General features: G+C 48.9%; 1 protein-coding gene across 1 annotated transcript; it reads right to left on the reverse strand.

Moving 5' to 3' along the window:
* Positions 1–2540: 2540 nt before the first annotated feature.
* SLCO4A1 (solute carrier organic anion transporter family member 4A1) lies at positions 2541–18005 on the reverse strand. Its single transcript, XM_036395807.2, has 11 exons — positions 17014–18005; positions 15298–15388; positions 14285–14406; positions 13704–13815; positions 9287–9441; positions 8426–8621; positions 7721–7886; positions 6958–7130; positions 6503–6567; positions 5849–5997; positions 2541–5057 (listed from the first exon to the last, which is right to left on the reverse strand). The coding sequence occupies exons 1-11, from the start codon at positions 17855–17857 to the stop codon at positions 4908–4910; spliced, it is 2223 nt and encodes a 740-aa protein (XP_036251700.1). The 5' UTR covers positions 17858–18005; the 3' UTR covers positions 2541–4907.
* Positions 18006–18454: the final 449 nt, after the last annotated feature.

Here is an 18454-nt window from a genome sequence, read left to right on the forward strand (position 1 = left end):
CACCTGGGATTATTCCTGTGCTCCAAACCAAACATCCTTTTAACTTCAGGAGAATCCAGGCAGGCTTGTGTCAGAGTGAGGTGAAAGGATCAGGCTAACAGCAACCCCAATTACAACATCTGAAGAAAGAAAATCAAAATATAAAAACTTCCCTTTTTATATGAATGACAGCTCAGATCCCTCTATCCCTGCTTGGGAAGGGAATGCTTGAAATACGAATTTACCAGCTTTTTGTAGCAATAACACAGCTGCTCTGTTTGAACCCTCACCTGCTGCACAGCTTTCTGCTTACAAGTTGTATATTTCCCGTGGAATGATGTATCACTAGATACTAACATTTTACTTTTGGACCTTATTTGGATCTCATAAAAGGTATTTGTGGTTTTGCTGCTGCAGAGCTGGAACGGAGGGCACGGGCTGGATTTCTGTCCTTTCCTCAAGCAGCCGGTGCCATGGCACCGAGCTCCATTGCCATCTAGTGGCACCTTCCCAGCCCACCTGGCCCTGCACAAACCCACCCCTGACCCACGGCCACCAGCAGGGGCTGGCCCTTGGAAAAAGAGGGGGGTTCATCCTTTTGCTGAAATCACATCATGCCAGTCACCTTCTGTTTGGTTGGTGTTTGGTTTTTCTTTCCTGTGCTATATGAAGCTAAGTATGCAAAGTGAATTAATTATCGGCGTTTGCTCCCATTCCTGCCTCTGGCACCAAGGCAGAGCTGCAGGGATGGGGCAGGGAAGCCAAAGGATGCAGGAGCTGGGACAGGGAGGAATGAGGCTCCCCGGCACATCAGGCCTAGGAGAGGCCGAGGGCAGGGGGCTCTGCACAACCATCCGTGTGTCACTCAAAGCCTTTATTTACTGGCATTTTCAAACCTCCAGGAAGCTTCCAAACAAACTGCTCAGCAGAGAGACACGGCTCATTGACTGCCTGGGGTGCTGCACAAGAAATGCCCTGCAGTTCCTGCTGCCTGCCCTGCAGTTCCTGCTGCCTGCCCTGCCCCTGGGCGCTCATTTGTGCCACTTCCCCGCGACTCTGCTCAGCACCGACCCCGTTTGTTTGCAGTCCCCAAGGGCGTGAGTGGCCCTGAGCAAACCACAGGTGACACTCAGCTGCTGATCTTCACTTACCAGAGCAGGGCAGGCACTCCGTGGCTTCATCAGGGCTGGTCTGTGGATGAAGAAGGGAAATGATTCTTCTTTCCCCACAGGTTTTGTGTTGCTGAAATGGCTCCCAAGGTATTAAAAGTCTTTTTTCCCAGCCCTGCGACCAAAGAAGAAGTCGAGATTCCTCTGCTCTGCTTTTCAAGGTTGTTTATTTTCTCTTTTCTGTTACATTCTTTCTCTGACCTGCTGAGATATCTCTGGCAGGTCAGTTTGTGGCACACTGACCACCCTTGGGGTGGTGTTGGCTTTTTATACTAAGAACTATGTGTACTTCATTTACAATAATTTTCCAATACCTATCACCTATGTTAGACAGTCTGTCTCTACTCTAAACCAATCCAGAAGTGCCACCATCACAGCAGAAGATGGAGGACAAGAAGGACAGGACATGCCCAGAGTCCTCCATCTTGCCTCCTGAACCCCCATTCTAAATCCCCAAAATTCTACTTTTTCACCCTGTGACAAATTAACTATCATTCTACTCAAACTCTTATGGCTTGTAAATCTTCACACAAAGTCAGTAATTGTTTCCATGGGTTAAAATCGAAGGCACAAGTGGTTTTGATTCCATGCCAAGGTCCCTGAGCCCCTCACCAGAGTCTCAAGTCATCCAGGGCAGTCAGAGGAATGTGCTGGGTTCCAACACTTCCCCAGCAGCCTCAAACCTCTTTTTGCCTCCAAAAGCAGCAATCCTCTGTCTCAGGAGGAGAGGGTAATCCAGCAGGAGACACCAACTCACAGGGCCTCGATGCCACCTGTAGCCCCACATTTCTCTTCACAGAGAAAAGCAAGGCACAATCCTTCCCAGGAATATTTCTGGGTTTCACATTCTCTGAACCTCAGAGAAAGGAAAAACGATTCTTATCATTTGCTGTGCCTGTGTTTGTGCCAAAGTAGAATGCAATATGGAGACTGTTTACCCACAGTGATGGGGTTTTGTTTCCTTGGCCTGTCAGGGCCAGCTGTGTGTGTGAGTCGGGACTGTTGGGTGACAGTCACGAAATTCTGTACAGTTGTGTGCAGTTGGGTGCAGGGTTGAGTGCTTGGCAGATTCGGGTTAGATGTAATGTAATATAGTATAGAATAATATAGCATAATAAAGTAATTATTAGCCTTCTGATAAGATGGAGTCAGATGCATCATTCTCTCTCCCCTCATTGGGGCTTCCCTGTGAATTTCAGAGTCACCTGGTGCCTGAGGCTCCTGTAGCCATGAGGGGCCTTATTAACGCTACAAATTAAGCACAAACCTGAGTTCCAACCTTCCTCCTTGGAGATGCCACGATGGCCCTGCAGCAAATGGCACCATGGATACATCCCTGCCAAGAACTGCAGCTGGGAAAGGATGACAAGCGATGAAAAACACACACACAAGTACCTGTGAAAGAGTGGTTATATTTCTATGCTTTTATAGCAATATAATACTTCATATCAGATTGGGAAACATACTTCCAAATATTTTAAATTACCTGTACATCTAAACAGCCTGGTTATGGAACAGGAATGCCATGTTGCTGCTTACTAAAATCCTTGAATTGCCAGTCCCACAGCAACATAATAAATGCCCATAATTCCAGGAGCTTTAGTTTAGCTCTGGAAACAACACACTCAGATAAAGCTCATTTTATAAACACTAAAATTGCATTGCAATATCCATGTACATATATATATATATACACACCCATACATATATATATATATATGAAGAAAAAACTTCTAACTTTCATAAATACATCATACATAAAATAAGCTCCCAAAATACATTCATGCATTTCCCCATCTAAGATCCCTGCTTGTAGCCAAGGTGTCTAAGCTGGGAAGGGCAAGGCCTGGAGACAGGCTCGTGCTTGCAGGTGGCTCCAAACCCAGGTGAAGGTGTTGGGGCAGGGCTGGGGTTAAATCCTGCATCAGTGGGTCTAATCCTGCCTCTCTAGAAAAACAGGGCTCTCCTGCACACTATGCCCCATCAAAGCTGCACCAGCTGCCCTTCCACAAGCAGCCAAAAGCCACCATCCATCTCACCCTTATCACTTTTAGTTTTTCCAGCAATTACTAGAGAAAGAAACAGAATCATTGAATGGTTTGAGTTAAAGATCATTTTGTTTCGATCCCCTGCTGTGGGCAGAGACATCTTCAGCTAGACAGGTTTGTGCCAAACCCCACCCAAGCTGGCACTGAGCACTTCCAGGGATGGGGCAGGGGGTGCACAGTGTGTCCCAGCACTCATCAGGGGCTGGGAAACAAGGGCTTTGGAAGCAGAGAGGTCACCCTGTGGCTTTGGTGGAAGGGGATCTGTGAATGGAAGAAGCTGCTTTCCTCCACTGACCTGAATATCAACTCCACTCCCAGCAGCACCATCCCTGCCTGCAACAGGAACACTCTGAGAGTCAGTCCTCTGCTAATGAAGGAAGCAAATGCCTATCCTGTGTCCATCTGTGGAAGCATAAATATACAGAATATACAAAAACATCTACAAAGCAATTCTGAGTGGGAGCTGGCAGGAAGGAAGTGCAGTTGTGCAGCTCAGAGCTGCAGGTGCTGTCCTGCGACCACGCTGACACCAGGCAGGACTGCAGGGGCTCCCTGTGCCCCCCTGGGCATGCACCTGCACCCTGTGGCTGTGCAAACACTGGCACACCCAGCACCAGCCTGGCCTCATCTGCACTCAGAGGGGAGCCAGACTCACACGTGCCCCAGTTCCACTTCTGCCCCTCAGAAAGGTCCTGATCCATATTGCAAAAGCACATTCAGAGGTCGTTCTGGGAACGCTGCCCTCTCTCCTTGCAAGAGTTACAAGCCAGCATCCCCCTTGCACAAGGCAAACCCATCCCTCAGGCTACTGGTCTAGAGACAAACTAAATTCACTCCAACCTTTCTGTTTACCCAAACCCACTGTCTTTACAGAACAACCCAAGATAAACATTGCATAGATCTGTATCTCATGTCCTCCCACACCCAGCAAACAGCAAGAAGTTCAAGTTTTGCACAGTATATTACAAAAGGGATCACTTTTAAACAACACAAATAAAAAAACCCAAGTGTCACCACGGTGTAAACCCTGCAATGAGTGAGGCAGTGAGTGTACAGTGCTTGGCAGCTCTGGGAATGGCTGCCTGTAGTGTACTGATGGGTTTGCTAATCAAATCTCCTCTCCCAGTAATAGGAACTTGCATAATGAGAGAAGCTGCTCCTGAACAGAGTGACTCTGTGTGCCATGGGAAGGAGGAGGACACTGCCAGGGCTGTCTGCTTTGCATGCAACAGTTCAAGGGCCAGCTGACCCCTTTGCAGTGCAGACTGCAGAACAGCAGTGCTCCTCCCCAGCTTGGAAGTCCCAACAGGAGTTTTGCTACAGTTGGCTTTACAATTGAGATATTCAATACAGTTGGCCCAGATCCTCTGGTGGTTTAAACCCCACATGCTCCATTGGAGTTACCAGTGATTACTTCCACAAGTGGAGAACGTGATCCTGGCTTGTCACAGACACAGAATAAAGCTATAGTAGCCCTTTCTTTAAATAAAATTAAATAACTGCACGTGGCACCAGCGCACAACTTCAAATGTGCTTCTGCTGTTAAGAAAATAGCAAAGCACACCAGTGGTTACTTAAATTATTTATCTTCAACTAAAAAAAGAATTAAAATTTAAAATATTACTGTTGATTTAAAAACCCCTTGGGAAACTGCATAATGTCTTCTCGTGGTATTTCTCAGTTTGAAAAAGTCTCTTGCATGTGGACAGCACTATATATCCTCTTCAGCTGGCAGTGAAGGCTTGTGCTCCTGGAGGTCACTGCTGCCATTTTCAGATGCATCCAAGCTGCCTGGAGGTGACTCTGGAGGTGGGGGTTTGTAGAGTAAACAGGCCACTATAAAGAAGGTTGTCCCGAGGACCTGCAACCATGGAGACACCCCGTTACTCTCTGCTCTCCCCTAAAACCAGGAGCCCACCCCACATCTGCAATGAGCTTTGCTGACCAAGCTTTGGGGAGATGATGTTGGCCAGCCTGGGAAACAGAGCAGCACTCAGAGCCAGAGGGGGTAAAAATCTGAATTTAGCCAGCCCCATAGCAATGGGAATTTGGAAAAGTTCAGCCCCACACAGACACCTGGAGCACAGTGCTGCATGAGCCAACACTGCCTCAGCCTTTTGCTGGAAGGCTTTTGAAAACCCCTTTATCACAGCAGCTGCTAAACACTACTATCTAGGGCAAGTGCTTGTTTGGGAGCAGTTAAAATGATGGTTTTCTGCTAATAAATAAAGCCCACAGCTCTAAGCTCTCTTATTTTCTAGCAGTGACTGGGGAATGGTTATTTACAGCCTGCCCACAATGCCATCCCTCACTCTCACTAATACACTGCACTTGGATATTTTACTCCATTTCTAGCAAAAATCACTTTGTTTGCTGTTGGAAGAAAGTATTTCATATGGTGTAATAGAAGCTGTAATCCTGGAAAATAATGGGAATTTAACAGAATGATGGTGTCTGGAGCACCATTACCTGATGAGAATCTAACAGGGCTTTTGCCTTCCCTGAGAAATTTCTTGTGTGAAAATTTAATTTTGTCTGGGGGTGGGCCAGATCAGGGCAACCCAATTTTGTAAAATTCTTTCCCAGAGCAAAATATTATGTCCTAAAAACCTGTCTGCTTTACCAGGGAGTGGAGATAAGCAGCAGCATCACCTTGTAGACCAGTCCAGCGACGAGTGTGTAGCGGCTCATGGCTGAGTTCTGGTAAACGTAGCAGGAGCCCTGCTCCCCACACTGGTCCTGCCACAGCAGGCAGGATTTATCAATCATGGAGCCAAAGGCAATGGGGCCAGGGATGCCTCCTGTGGGCAGAGAGAGGGGGCACCTTCAGTTTGGGCAGCACCTTGCAGAAAAGCACCAAGCTCTGCTGATACCATGATTAAGAGAACTCATCCTGCAGCATCCAGAGCTACCAGGTATCAAAAATTTGCTGGATTTCATGATCTGAGAGTCCAGCAGGTCTTTTGGCCATCCTGACCTACACATTGCACAAGAGCCAAAAGACACTCACAGGAGCTTCAACACTTCTGCTCCTTCTCCTTAAAATTAGGGCACATTGGCAAGACATTGAACCTCTGTCACCTGTGACGTGTTACAGAACCCTCCATTCAGTTTGCAAATCACATGCAAAGGGAATTAGGTTGTCCTGGAAGACAGCAAAAGAAAGAAAGCATCCTCCTTTTCAGCAGTGTGTGTCCTACTCTCTTCTTTTCCAACCCAGTGTGTTTTATTCCTGGGTGACAGCTTGGCACACACCTCCCAGAGCCACCAGACCTTTTTGGTGTGCAAATTCCCTCTGCTCCATACCTAAGGTTCGTACCACAATCCACTGGATCCCGAGTGCAAAGGACCTTTGTCTGTCAGAGACACACCTGGGGAGAAAAAGGGGTTTGTTTAAAAATGCTGCCAGGCTGCATCACCATCCCTGCTTCACAACTCCAGGTCCTCGAGTCCAGCCCATCTGGGACCTCCAACACACCTGGGACCTCCACCGCTCTGGAGATTTAGGATCACCCCAGTGCAGTGTCCCTCCAGCTCTGCTGTAAATGTGTGTATCCCATGTCACAGGACAAAGCTCCCAGTGCTGAAATTTCCTTTCCCAGCTAGACTGGGACAGGAACTAGTCCTGATGTCTCCAGGCTGCCACCAACTCAGTGGTTCCCATCACACCTTTCCCATGCTTGATCCAGCAGGATAAAGCAGAGAGGAGGATACTGAGGCTTCTTGCAGTGCTGGCAGAGGACGAGGCCATCCCTGCTTACCTCAGAGTGGCAGTCAGGGCAGGAATGCTGCTCAGGAAGGTGAAGAGGATGACCACAAACATGAAGCACAGGAGCAAGGGCTTTCTGGCACAGGAGGAGGTGCATTTCCCTGCCTCTGCTTTGCCAGAGCCAGGCAGGAGGGCTTTGTCAACACAGCTGCACTCTTGGTAGACCTGGGAAAAAAAGGCTGGTCGGGGCTCTGCTGAGGAGAGCGTGGTGACAGTCAAAGCTTTAAAAATAAGAAATTCAGGGAGGGCAGAAAGCAGCTGGTTAGACACCCAGAATGAAGTCGAAATCAAGCTGCATTTTTGACACACCTCTGTTTCCAAACAGGTCAATCAAGCAAGGGAAATTAACTCTGCCAGGCAGCTGAGTATCACCTCTACCCTCCCCAAGCCTTTGCCTGACTCCATGAGCAACATGCTGGAAGGATGAGGAGATGCATCACGTTCATTCAAGACTCAAAAGGAGCACTAGGAGAGAAATCAGGGGCTTACCGAGCTCCCTGCCTGCCTGGGTGATTTTCCATGGATTTCAGCACAGTTTGACCCAGAATGAGGCAAAGATGATTGGACACAAGAGAAGCAAAGCAGGGTGACCCCAGAGTACCTCCTGCCTTCATCTCACATGGTACCTGAGAGCATCCACCCTGCCCTGCCTGATTTTACACTGATTTGCAGCCAAGCTCAAACCCTTTTGAGCCAGCCAAATCACTCTGGAGATGTGCCACCACCCTGCTCATGCACGGTGCTTCCAGACCTACCTTCTTGCCATTCCTGAGGTTTACAGACACACTTTTGCAGCCAGCATGGCAGGGGGAGTAGTACATGATGCCATCAGTGCCACAGACAGGGCTGTAGGTGTCCTGCAGGCAGCCACACTGGGCATTGCAGGCTGCAGTCAGGTTGAGGTGCCCACCTGGCAAAGCACTGAGGGAAACACAGGAGCAGTCAGTGAGCAGCACTTCACAGGAGGAAATGGGGAGCGCAAGGGACAGTGGGAGTTGTGATGGATCCCCAGGTTTGGAAAGGCTTTCATCCCACCAAATTTTAACCATGTCCTGGAGCTGTCTCTCCCACAGTCACCAAGGTAGTTTAAGTGACCAGCTCTTAGGGTGACACTTCCATTCAGAGAGGAGGCTCCCACTTTTGGTCCAGTTTATCCCACTGGACAGAGATGGGGGCTGCTGCAAAGGCAGCTGAAGGGTGGAATATCTCCCACTCTGGTGCTGCTGATCTTCCCTCCCTCACTAACTAGGGAGCCTCTTCCATACACTCCATCTCACTGCAAAACTCAGCACATCTATTTGTGTCTCACCCTCTGCCTGTAGGACTGACCAGACACCAACTTCTACCCCCAACACATCCACACATCACTGCCACCAGCACTGTGTGCTTGAATTACCCTGTTCTGAGCAGAGCCCCTCAGGACAGACAGACAGACAGACAGACAGGGTGGCTGCTGTTACCTTCCATCGTACATCTGGGTTACTCCTGCCATGGGCATGTTAGGGCAGTGGATAAAAAAAATGAATATGGCCAGCAGACTTGACACTGTGCAAAGCAAACACAGCTTGATGATTCCTGAGCAGCGCAGTTTAAATTTATTCACGAGGAATCCTCCCAGGAATGTGCCTCCCCCTCCGGCTGGCACCACCAGATAACCTGAAAGAGAAGAGGAAAAATCCCACAAGTGAGTTTAGAAATGTCAGCAAGGAGTTTTCAGGTTTGAATACATTAATTGCAGTGTATTTTGCATATAAATGACTCCTTGCTTTCTGTGTGGCTTCTTGGTGGGAGTTCAGTGGATGTTGCTGTAGTGGGTGGTCCTGTGTAACAGCTCAGGTAATTTGGCATGAGCCTGTTAAGGCAGCTTTTCCTATCAAGAGATCTTAAAACTGGCTCTTTGAGGAGTGCTGATGCTTGTTGGACACCATTCCTTGGTCTATGTTACAGCACTTAGGTGAGGATCTCGCAGTTTTTGGATGCTGACAAAATATCCCCCAAGCTCTGACATCCTTCCTCGCAGGAAATGTTTAGCCAATGTTTCCTGGTGATGCAATAGGAGGAATTACAATTATTTTGCCTTCCTCTAGAGGGTAACAGATGGCTACAGAAGTGACACATTTCCTCCTGATGTCAGTGGATGCAGCTCTGGAAATGCACTGGGTGTAGGTGTGCTGATAGGAAATGATCCCATCCAACAGCTGAAGGGGATAACCAGTCCCTAATTAAACCGCAAAGCATCTGTCTCCATTCTAAACGAGCTAAAAGTGCTCTTCTATTTGTTGGCAAAATGGGAAAACATTGCAAAAACATGCTTTCCTTACCAAAAAAGGTGGCAGCTTCAGAGGCACTTAAACTAAACTGAGACTCCAGGAATTTGGGTCCAAAGGTGGACATCCCAGCAATCAGCGTTGCTTCAGTTGCTCCTGCTAAGCAGAGGAAGATGAAGGTGGGGTTCTTCAGAAGTAGCAGCACTGACCTGGAAAGGACAAATATATTGGAATTGAATCACTGATTTCAGGCACATTTTGATTTCAGGTCTTCCAAGTCAGAAGGATCACATACAGCATCCCATTATCCTGCAACTCTTTGAAAGGAAAAACCCCAAAAGATAATTGGGGTTTGAAGGAGCTTTTCCAGTCAGTGACACAGTGTGTATGTGAGTGATGTAACTCACACTAAGGGCATCCACAACTTCTACATGGATGATTTCAGCAGGAATTTTCCAACATTTGGGGTCAGGCTGAGTACTTTGTTTCAATGGGGCAATACTGAGAGGACATTACTCCTCACCAAATCTTTATCATTTCAAGGCTTTATTAGTGCCTGTTGGCAGATATCTTGGGACTCCTGACTTAACCAAGAGCAAATCTGTGCTACATCCTCACATACACACGTTACTTGTGCACCCACACTCTCAGAACAATAACAACCTCTGATAACCAGAGATGTTTTGTAACTCAGGGGAAATACCAAGCAAGCCTTTCTATATGGAGGAAACACCTCCAAGACACCTGAAAAACAGAAAGCAATCTTTCTGCCACAATCTAAGCCCAGTTTTACTTGAAGCTTAAGGTATAAATTGACTAATTCCATTTTACTTTGACCCACTGGGATTTAGGAGAGAGCCACAGATATGCCTGAGAAATTGCCATGTGTCATTTATATGCAGATCCAGCAACAATTCCATCCCTGAGATGCAGAAAGGCCCTCAGGCACAGGGAATGGTCTCAATTATCTCTCACTATCTCGGATATTGGACTAAGAGGACTGACATTGCTTCTCAGGGGATGTTTTGTAACCAGCTTCAAATTCTGCTCCATGACTTCCCCCTAGCCAGTGCCATGGGTTATCCCATTTCTGGGATGAGCACAAATCCTGCAAGAGCCATGCCATGGGATGCCCACAGAGAAGAAAGGAACAGTCACCACCTCTTGCTCTGGTGGAAATGTGAGATCAGAGAAAATCTGCCTTGGTACGAGCAAGGGGGAGACGTGCTGAGGCTCACAGTCACATTTATGCAACTTCACTCACATGGAGAATTTCATTACATCAAAAGAACAAAGAAGCTGAAAGACAGAAATGCCACACATTCCTACACTTTGATTACAGGGGGCTTTACACTGCCTAGCTCTTGGGATTAGTTTAATGTACTATTTTATTTTCCAGATTTTTTTGACTGTGCTTAATTTAGAAGCATAAAGCCTAATATTTTAGTGAGAAAATGCTTGTAGATCTTGTGGCTGAGGCAGAAAGCAGACAGTGCCTTCACCTTTTTACAGACAAGAGTAAAAGAGAGTGCTCCTTGGCACTAGTGTGACTTTGCACCCTCTGCCCAAAAGTTACAGGCTGGACTTGCAAGTAGGAAAATGCAAAGGAACTCTTTTCAGCACTAATAATAAGGATTTACTCACTTAATTTAATCTGTCTGAAGACAGAAGATGTAGTTGTGAGCAGCTATGGCACATAAAACCTTACCAAAGACAGCACAAACTTTTTTATTACATCAGCTTTAAACACACCCAGAAATCACCTAATTCTTGAATAGTCTTGGCAGTGCTCAGTTCTTGCAGCCAAAGGATTTCAGGAGGCCCAGCACTGCAGAGAAGAATCCCACCAGCTAAAAAAGCTGACCCTCCAAGGCTTTACTGAAATGGGCACACACAGGAACTCTTTCTCACATAATGGTTCCCTGAGTAGGTTGGGACCACCTGCATCATCATCAGAGCCTGCTCCTCTGAGCATGGCATGCTCAGAACACCCCAGAGAAATGGGTATTTCTCCAATTTTATAGCATTTGAATGGGGCTTTTCCAGCAAAAAATGACACCCACTGTCACCAGCACCAAGGGAACAGAGGGTACCACGTGCACCCCACAGGAACAGAAACCAACTTCTCTTTGTTCCATTTCATGGCTTTTTTAAGTCCCACCCTGCACCTAATCCAGCAGTGATCAGTGAAATACTCCTCATGCTGAAGATCAGGGCTTGCCAGGCCAGGCAGTGATCCTCACAAACTGCACCCTGCAGCTTGCAGGGACAAAGCCTCCTCTTGGTACAGCCCTACATGCCCTCCCTTTGAGCCCCTCTGCTCTGACAGGAGGGGTTACTCCATGACAGCAATCATATGGAAGCAGAGAAAGGAAAATGCTGTTTCATCAGGCCTTTCAACCCAAGAGTTAATACAGAAGTGTCTCCAGGGCAGAGGATTAGGCTGCATTCCTGTAAGCTCTGGGGCAGCACTGTGAATGCAGCAACTCATGAACCTCACTTAGAAAGGACCTGATGGCATAGAACAGTATTTTACTTCATCAGTATTTCTGCTTATCTTTGTGAGACTGTTACTGCCTGTACTGTGAGAAAATGTGTGGCACACAGTCCCTGACCCAACAAAAGGAACAGGGAGTGTGCTTTGGCCTCACCCTCCAGCCTGGTCCACGTGTCCCCAGGAGCTGCCTGCACAGATGGGATCTCCTCTTTAATGCAAGTTTCCAGAGCAGAAAGCCTTGAAGGCACTTCCCTTTCATTAATCAAAACCAGGGACCACAAAAGTCTGTTGGGTTCCTGCTTTCAAAGCACACTGAGGTCTAGACTGGTCAGAATTGCCTGATACAAATTCCCACCTTTGGGGATTTATTATTCAGAAACAAGGAGTGAAAGATGCTCCTGGAGGAGGATCGTCTCTGTTCCTGCTGTCAGACAGCACAAACTGTGGGAGCTTTGCTCCAGACAAGCAAGAAAAGCATCAAGCACTGAATTTCATCCCTCTCTGCTGCCCTGTTTGTGTTGGTTTTAGTCACAGACTTATCGTTATTTAAATGCAGGTTTTGAATTCAATTTCCGTGAGCAGAACAAGCCGTGACCTCGGAAAATGGCACCCAGTCAAGAATGCCATTTAATAACAGCACTGAAGTCTGTTCAGTGTAATATTCTTCATACAACTGCCTTAACCCCTGGTAAACTTCCTGCAAAGTCTCCAAGCATTTCAGATGGGTGTGAGTCGTGTTGACACAACACAGCTCGACTGGTGCTGAAAATTCCTGTTCTGAGCACCTGCTCTGCCTCCATCCTCCTCTGCCAGCACAGCAAAGACCACAGCTAATGCTCAGAAGTGATTGTTGGCAGCAGCCTGGGGTTTAGCAACATCTTTGCAGGGAGCAGCCATCACACATAGATAAAATCTCCTCCCTAAAAACAGTCCTGGGAGAAATAAAAAAAAATTAAAAAAAGAGGAAAATCTCAATGGTGACAGTTCCTCTTATTGACTGCAAGCTGCAAAAGGAATCTATATCCAGGTATGTCTTCAACATCCAGAGCCTCCATGCCAGCTAACCCCCTGCAATAAATAAAGCAGCACCTCTCCCTCTGCCCTCCATTTCAATACAACTCAACACAACAAAAAAAAAATCATAAAATATTTCAAAAATCTGTAACAAAAATAGGTGGTTAAAAGATCACATTTTATTTTGGCTCCTGCTTTGTTCCCATCACAGAGCCAAGCAGCAGCTCAAGATTAAGCAAGTTGCTGTGTCACTGCCTTGCTGGAGAGATAAGAAGTAGTAATACACAAAAGGTGGCTGGAAGATGTGAAGGCAAAAAAAAAAAAAAGGAAACTAAGAATAAAAGAGAAAAGGAACTGAAAGTTACAGTGTGGTATATTTTGTTCCCTGGCTTTGGAAGGGAGCTGTGAGAATCACAGGGCCTGTTTCATCTTGCTTCTCATTAAAAATGACAAAACAGGGATCTAACCCAAGTAAAAATAGAGGAAAGAAATAAAGCCTCGAGGGGCTGGGGAGGAGGAGCTGTTGGAAACACGCAACTGGGCCAGGTGAGGCCAGGCAGAAGCAGACAGGCAGAAATAATGCTGCTGGGGAGAGGGAGGGAGCTGGCAATGCCTGGGCATCTCCCATCACCCAAAGCTGGGCATCAAGCCACTCCCAGTGAAACTCAGTGTGTGGCACAGCACTGCAGGTGGACATGAGCTTCTGAAAACCCAAATGGAACCAGCCACGTGTCCCCTGCTCCCCCATGGGATCCCCAGCACCAGCTCTAGCTCAGCCTCTTTGCCAAGAGCTCCCAGACCTTGACAGGACCAGGCACTTGGACACCTCCTCTGCAAGAAAGTGACATTGCCTGAAGAAGGGCAATGAGCTGGCAGGGCTGATGGAAGCTCAGCTTGGGCTCATCACTCTCCCTCCCCTTTGCAGAGCTCCCTAACCTCTGTGTGGGGTGCTTTTCTCACCGAGGCAGATCTTTCACTGTTTTCCCAAAGTCTGGATCCAATGTTTTTTTGTGGCTGCCATCCTTCAGCTGATGAGCCTCTGACACCCTCATGACGATGTAGCGCTGGGACCCTACATGAAAAATGAGAGGCAAAGGGAACGAAGAGTGTGTCAGACACGGGGTGTGGGTGCTTCTGAAACCATGGATTTGCAGGGGGAAAATGCAATGTGACATCCTCCCTCCACCAACAGCTGCAAGGGACAAGCAGTAATGAGAGGCAAAGGGAAGGAGGAGTGTGTCAGACACAGGGTATGGATGCTTCTGAAACCATGGATTTGCAGGGGGAAAACACAACGTGACATCCTCCCTCCACCAACAGCTGCAAGGGACAAGCAGTAACAGAGGCAGATGGGGCGAAATCCATTTAGCAATTCCAACTTAAACACAGGGAGCTGTTCCTTTGCTCCCATGTCCCCAGCTAGACACGTGCAGGAGGATGGATGGAAGCCCCAGGGTGAGCGGAGCACCGTGCAGTCCCAGACCCCGAGCCCAGGAAGGAGCACCGTGCAGTCCCAGCCCCAAAGCCCAGCCCCTGTGTACCTGGGAGGCGCTGGGGGTAGCCCAGGATGGGGATGGAGATGAGGAGGGAAGCAGCTCCAGCCCCCAGGAAGCCGATCCACCAGGCCCCCACCCACAGCGTGTTCTCGGGGGCCATGTCGGTCCTGCAGGAAGAGAAGCCAAAGGGACAAAGGGACAGAGGAGATGGTTGGGGACAGAGCAGGGCAGCCCCACGGGCCTCTCCCTGAGGCTGGCAGGAGCCAAAGGGTCATGGGGGTGACAGCAAAGGACACTGAGTGATCTGATGGGGACGCCGTGTCCACCATCCCTCCAGCCTCAGCACAGCACAACACAAGCCCAGGAAATCACACTGTTTCATTCTCATTTAATCTCAGGTTTGCACATTCACCTCACTGCTTTCCAGCTGTGCTTTGAGGGTTGGCAAGATCCTTACTCCACCCCAGAAACATCCTTTGCAAAAAAACTGGTGGAAATAACTCATTTCTTCCCCTGCAAACCCATTCCCCCTTTTTAATCCCTTCATCTGGTCTAGTAAATGGTGTCACTGCCTAAGGCAGAGGGGTTGGAACTAGATGATCATTAAGGTCCCTTCCAACCCAAAGCATTCTGTGATTCTGTGATCTACCAAAGAGCCTGGAAGGAAAGAAGAATAAATCACAAATATCACAAAGCAAGGAGGGACTAAGCATCCTGGTGGGATGAGTGGGAGGGCGAGCAGCACTGCTGGGAGCACCACCTCATCAGGGAACTCATTCAAAAATTTCACCTGCTGCTCACAGCCTCATTAGCACAGGCAGTGCAGCGTGAGGAAGGATTGAAGCTGACAGGTTTGTCAGCAATTTCCCCTCAGCAGCAGCGCTAATGCAAACCACCCTTCCAGCCTCCTTGCCTGCAGACACACCACCCCACACCCCAGGCACACTCCCACCCAGCCACCAGATCATTGCTCCAGATCATTGGTATTATTTTTTTCTACCCCAAAGGAAACACAGAGCAGAAAGGGAAAGGAACAAGATTTTTTTTTAACGACTTACTCTCTGCCAATTTCAGTATAAATATTTAGAAACATTCCTCCTACCAGATAACCCGCTGCAGGCCCAAGGATTGCAGCAGTGTAGAAAACAGCTGAAAGGGAAAACAAGTCGTGTTAGACAACGTCAGCCAGGGATCCCAGTGTGATTCCCTCCTGGATGCAGGATGCTCAGCCTCTGGCTGCCTCACACCCTTCCCACTAAACCACCAAGACACAAACCCAGATCGTTCCAACAAGTTTTCCTCTCATGCTTCTGTTCCAGGGAAGCTTTTGCATCCAACCTGGGAAGTTTTATAGTATGGGGCAGCTAAAATTGCTTCAGAATTAAACCATATTTAGCAGGGATGCAGCTGATCCCACTGCCACATCCTGACTGCCACAGCAATAAGCAGCAGGATTGTCTCCCCACTGACAACACAAAATGTCTACACTAAACACAGCAGCACTGGCACTTATTTCAGTTTGCTGTTTAAACCATGACACATGGAAAGATCAACTTGCTGATGATCTCCTTGTGATCTCCTTCCCACACTACACAGCCTTCTGATGCAGCACGGGCAGACTGACACATTTGGAAATTGCTAAAAGATCACCCTTTGGCACTTTCACCAACAGGACTCTGAGTGTTTGGCAGCTGCTGAGTGACCAGTGATGCAGAGGAGTGAGCTGAGCCTCTTCTCTTGGCTGTGCTTTGCACCAGCAATAGCTGAGCAGCCCAGTTACCATCCCCGCTGTGCTGAGGCCTGAAGGGATCATGATCTAAAGATTTACATCAGATGTAAATGATGGTGATAAAACACTGGCACAGGCGGTCCAAACAGGTGGCAGATATTCCATCCCTTGACAAGGTCAGAATGGAAGTGTCTCTAAGCTGAGTTGAAGGTGTCCCTTCTCATTGGACTAGGTGAACTTTAAAGGTCCTTTTGCCCAAATCATGCTGTGATTCTATGCCCCCTTGCAGGGATATGGGGTATGGCCTCATGGCTGTCTGCCAGTGATGCTAATGCCACATGGGCTGGCCCCATGCCAGGAGCAGGAGGCACTCCCCACCTACAGGGCACAAGCTGTGGGAGGAAAAACACCCAACTGAGCTCACAGTTTTCCTCCTAGTGAATAATCAAGAGAGCTGCCACATCCCTCTGAGCTCCACCTCACCCCTCAAGTGGAAGAAAAGGCTGAGCAGTGTCAGGAGAGGTGCTCCCAGTGTGGGCTGGGAGATGATTCTCGGGGTCTCTAGCTGGTCAGAGTGACCCCGAGATAAGTTAGAAAGTCTCTTTTCCCAGCCTGGTGGTCGAAGAAGGAGTCAGAACTCTTCATTTCTCATTCTCGAGGCTGTTTATTGTATCTAATCTATAAAATTCTTTCTCCTGACTTGCTGAGGTCCGTTCAGCAGGACAGTCAGAGGCACTCTGCCTGCCCCCGGGGCAGTGTTATCTTTTTATACTAAAAACTACGTGTACAATATTTACAATTACTTTCCAATACCTATCACCTATGTTAGACAGTGAGCTTGGCAATTGTTTTTTCCAAGGGCTAAATCAAAGGCAGAGGGGTCTTGGGCTCTGTGCCAAGGTCTCCAAGCCCCCTGACGAGGGTCTCGAGCCCTCCAGGGCAGCCAGAGGAACTTCCTGGGTTCCCACAATGATGAAGGCCCATGACCTCTCCCTCCCAGCACCCTGCTGCTAAAGGGCTGGAGCTGCCCTTGAGCCCCACTCACCAATGTACACAGGGGAGTAGTTGGTCTTGACGTTTTCATCCAGGTAGGTGACGCCGAGTGTGTAGAGCGGCGTGGCTCCCATGCCGTGCAGGAACTGCCCCAGCATGAAGACAAACCTGTAGCCAGAGAGGCTGGAGGCGGCCTGGGAGCAGGGCAGGCTCTGGTTCCCCCCGCAGACGCCCACCTGGGCCGCCGAGCGCGCCTCGTAGGGGCCCGTGGTGAAGTGTGGCAGGGCGAAGAGCAGGGAGCCCAGGCCCATGAGCAGCACCCCCCAGCCCAGCCAGCGGGGCTTGTGGCCATTGCCCCCGAAGTAGCTGACGAAGGTGAGGCAGACGCAGGCCGCGATGTCGTAGGAGCTGGCGATCAGCCCGCTCTGGTAACTGCGCAGGTCGAAGCGGCGCTCGATGGAGGTGATGACGGTGTTGATGAAGCCGTTCACCGTCATGCCCTGCAGGAAGGAGGCCACGCAGAGGAAGAACAAGACCCCTTTGGATGTGTTGCAGGGCTGCAGGCAGCCGGGGGTGAAGGCCCCCCAGCCGCAGGCCAGTTCCTCCCCTTCGGCAGACACGTATTTGATCCCTTCTTCGAGCGGCGTCTGGTCCTGTGCCGGGCTGGGTGCGCAGAGGGGCTCGGCAGAGGAGCCCGAGGGGCTGGGAGCCCCTGAGGGGCTGGGGGCCCCCGAGGAGGCCAGGCCATTGCTCAGGGGGGTGCTGCGGCCATCGCCCTCCCTCGCTGCGCCCAACGGCCGGCCGGCCTCGCCGCCGTGAGGGGATGGGCGGGAGAAGTCGAGGGGCTGAGCGAAACAAAAGCCATTTTCTCTGGTGGAGTTCTGGGGCATTGCCATGAACGGGAATGCAGAGTCCAGTGGCACTGAGGTGGGCTGGTGGCCAGGGTGGCTCTGTGGGGCAGCAGGGACTGGCCTGTCCAGGAGATGCAATTTTCAGCACTTACTTCAGTAGGGAGACGGTGAAAATCTGAGCCAAGACCATTCTGATCTGTGCAAAGAGAATTTTTACATGCCTTTATACAAAACCATGCTCAAACCCCTCAAATATTCTTTTTCTTTTCCTTTTTTTTTCTTTTTTTAAGAAGTACAAGCATTTCACTGTGCAGTTCACCTGGTCACATGCCTTCCACCATGGGATGTGCTGGTACCTCAGGTGTCAGGGCATCACTAACATTACAGAAAAGAACAAAACATTCAAGAGCCTTAAAAGCACCTCTAAGGCAGTGTCCCCACCGACTGAAGCCCCTTATCCCTCCTCTGATAAAGATCTGCATCTCCCTTCTTCCCCCTGCAGAGAACAGCCCACACAGCTACAAGTTTCCCACTGCTAGAAGTCCTTTGGTCTCTCTTTCACACTCTGCCAATAACAGTTTATAATTATCCTGAAAAGTTTCCACAGTCAGATTGATTTTATTCCAAGCCCTCAGATCTGTT

Source organism: Molothrus ater, chromosome 17 (assembly GCF_012460135.2).
Source record: "Molothrus ater isolate BHLD 08-10-18 breed brown headed cowbird chromosome 17, BPBGC_Mater_1.1, whole genome shotgun sequence".
Lineage (NCBI taxonomy): Eukaryota > Metazoa > Chordata > Aves > Passeriformes > Icteridae > Molothrus > Molothrus ater.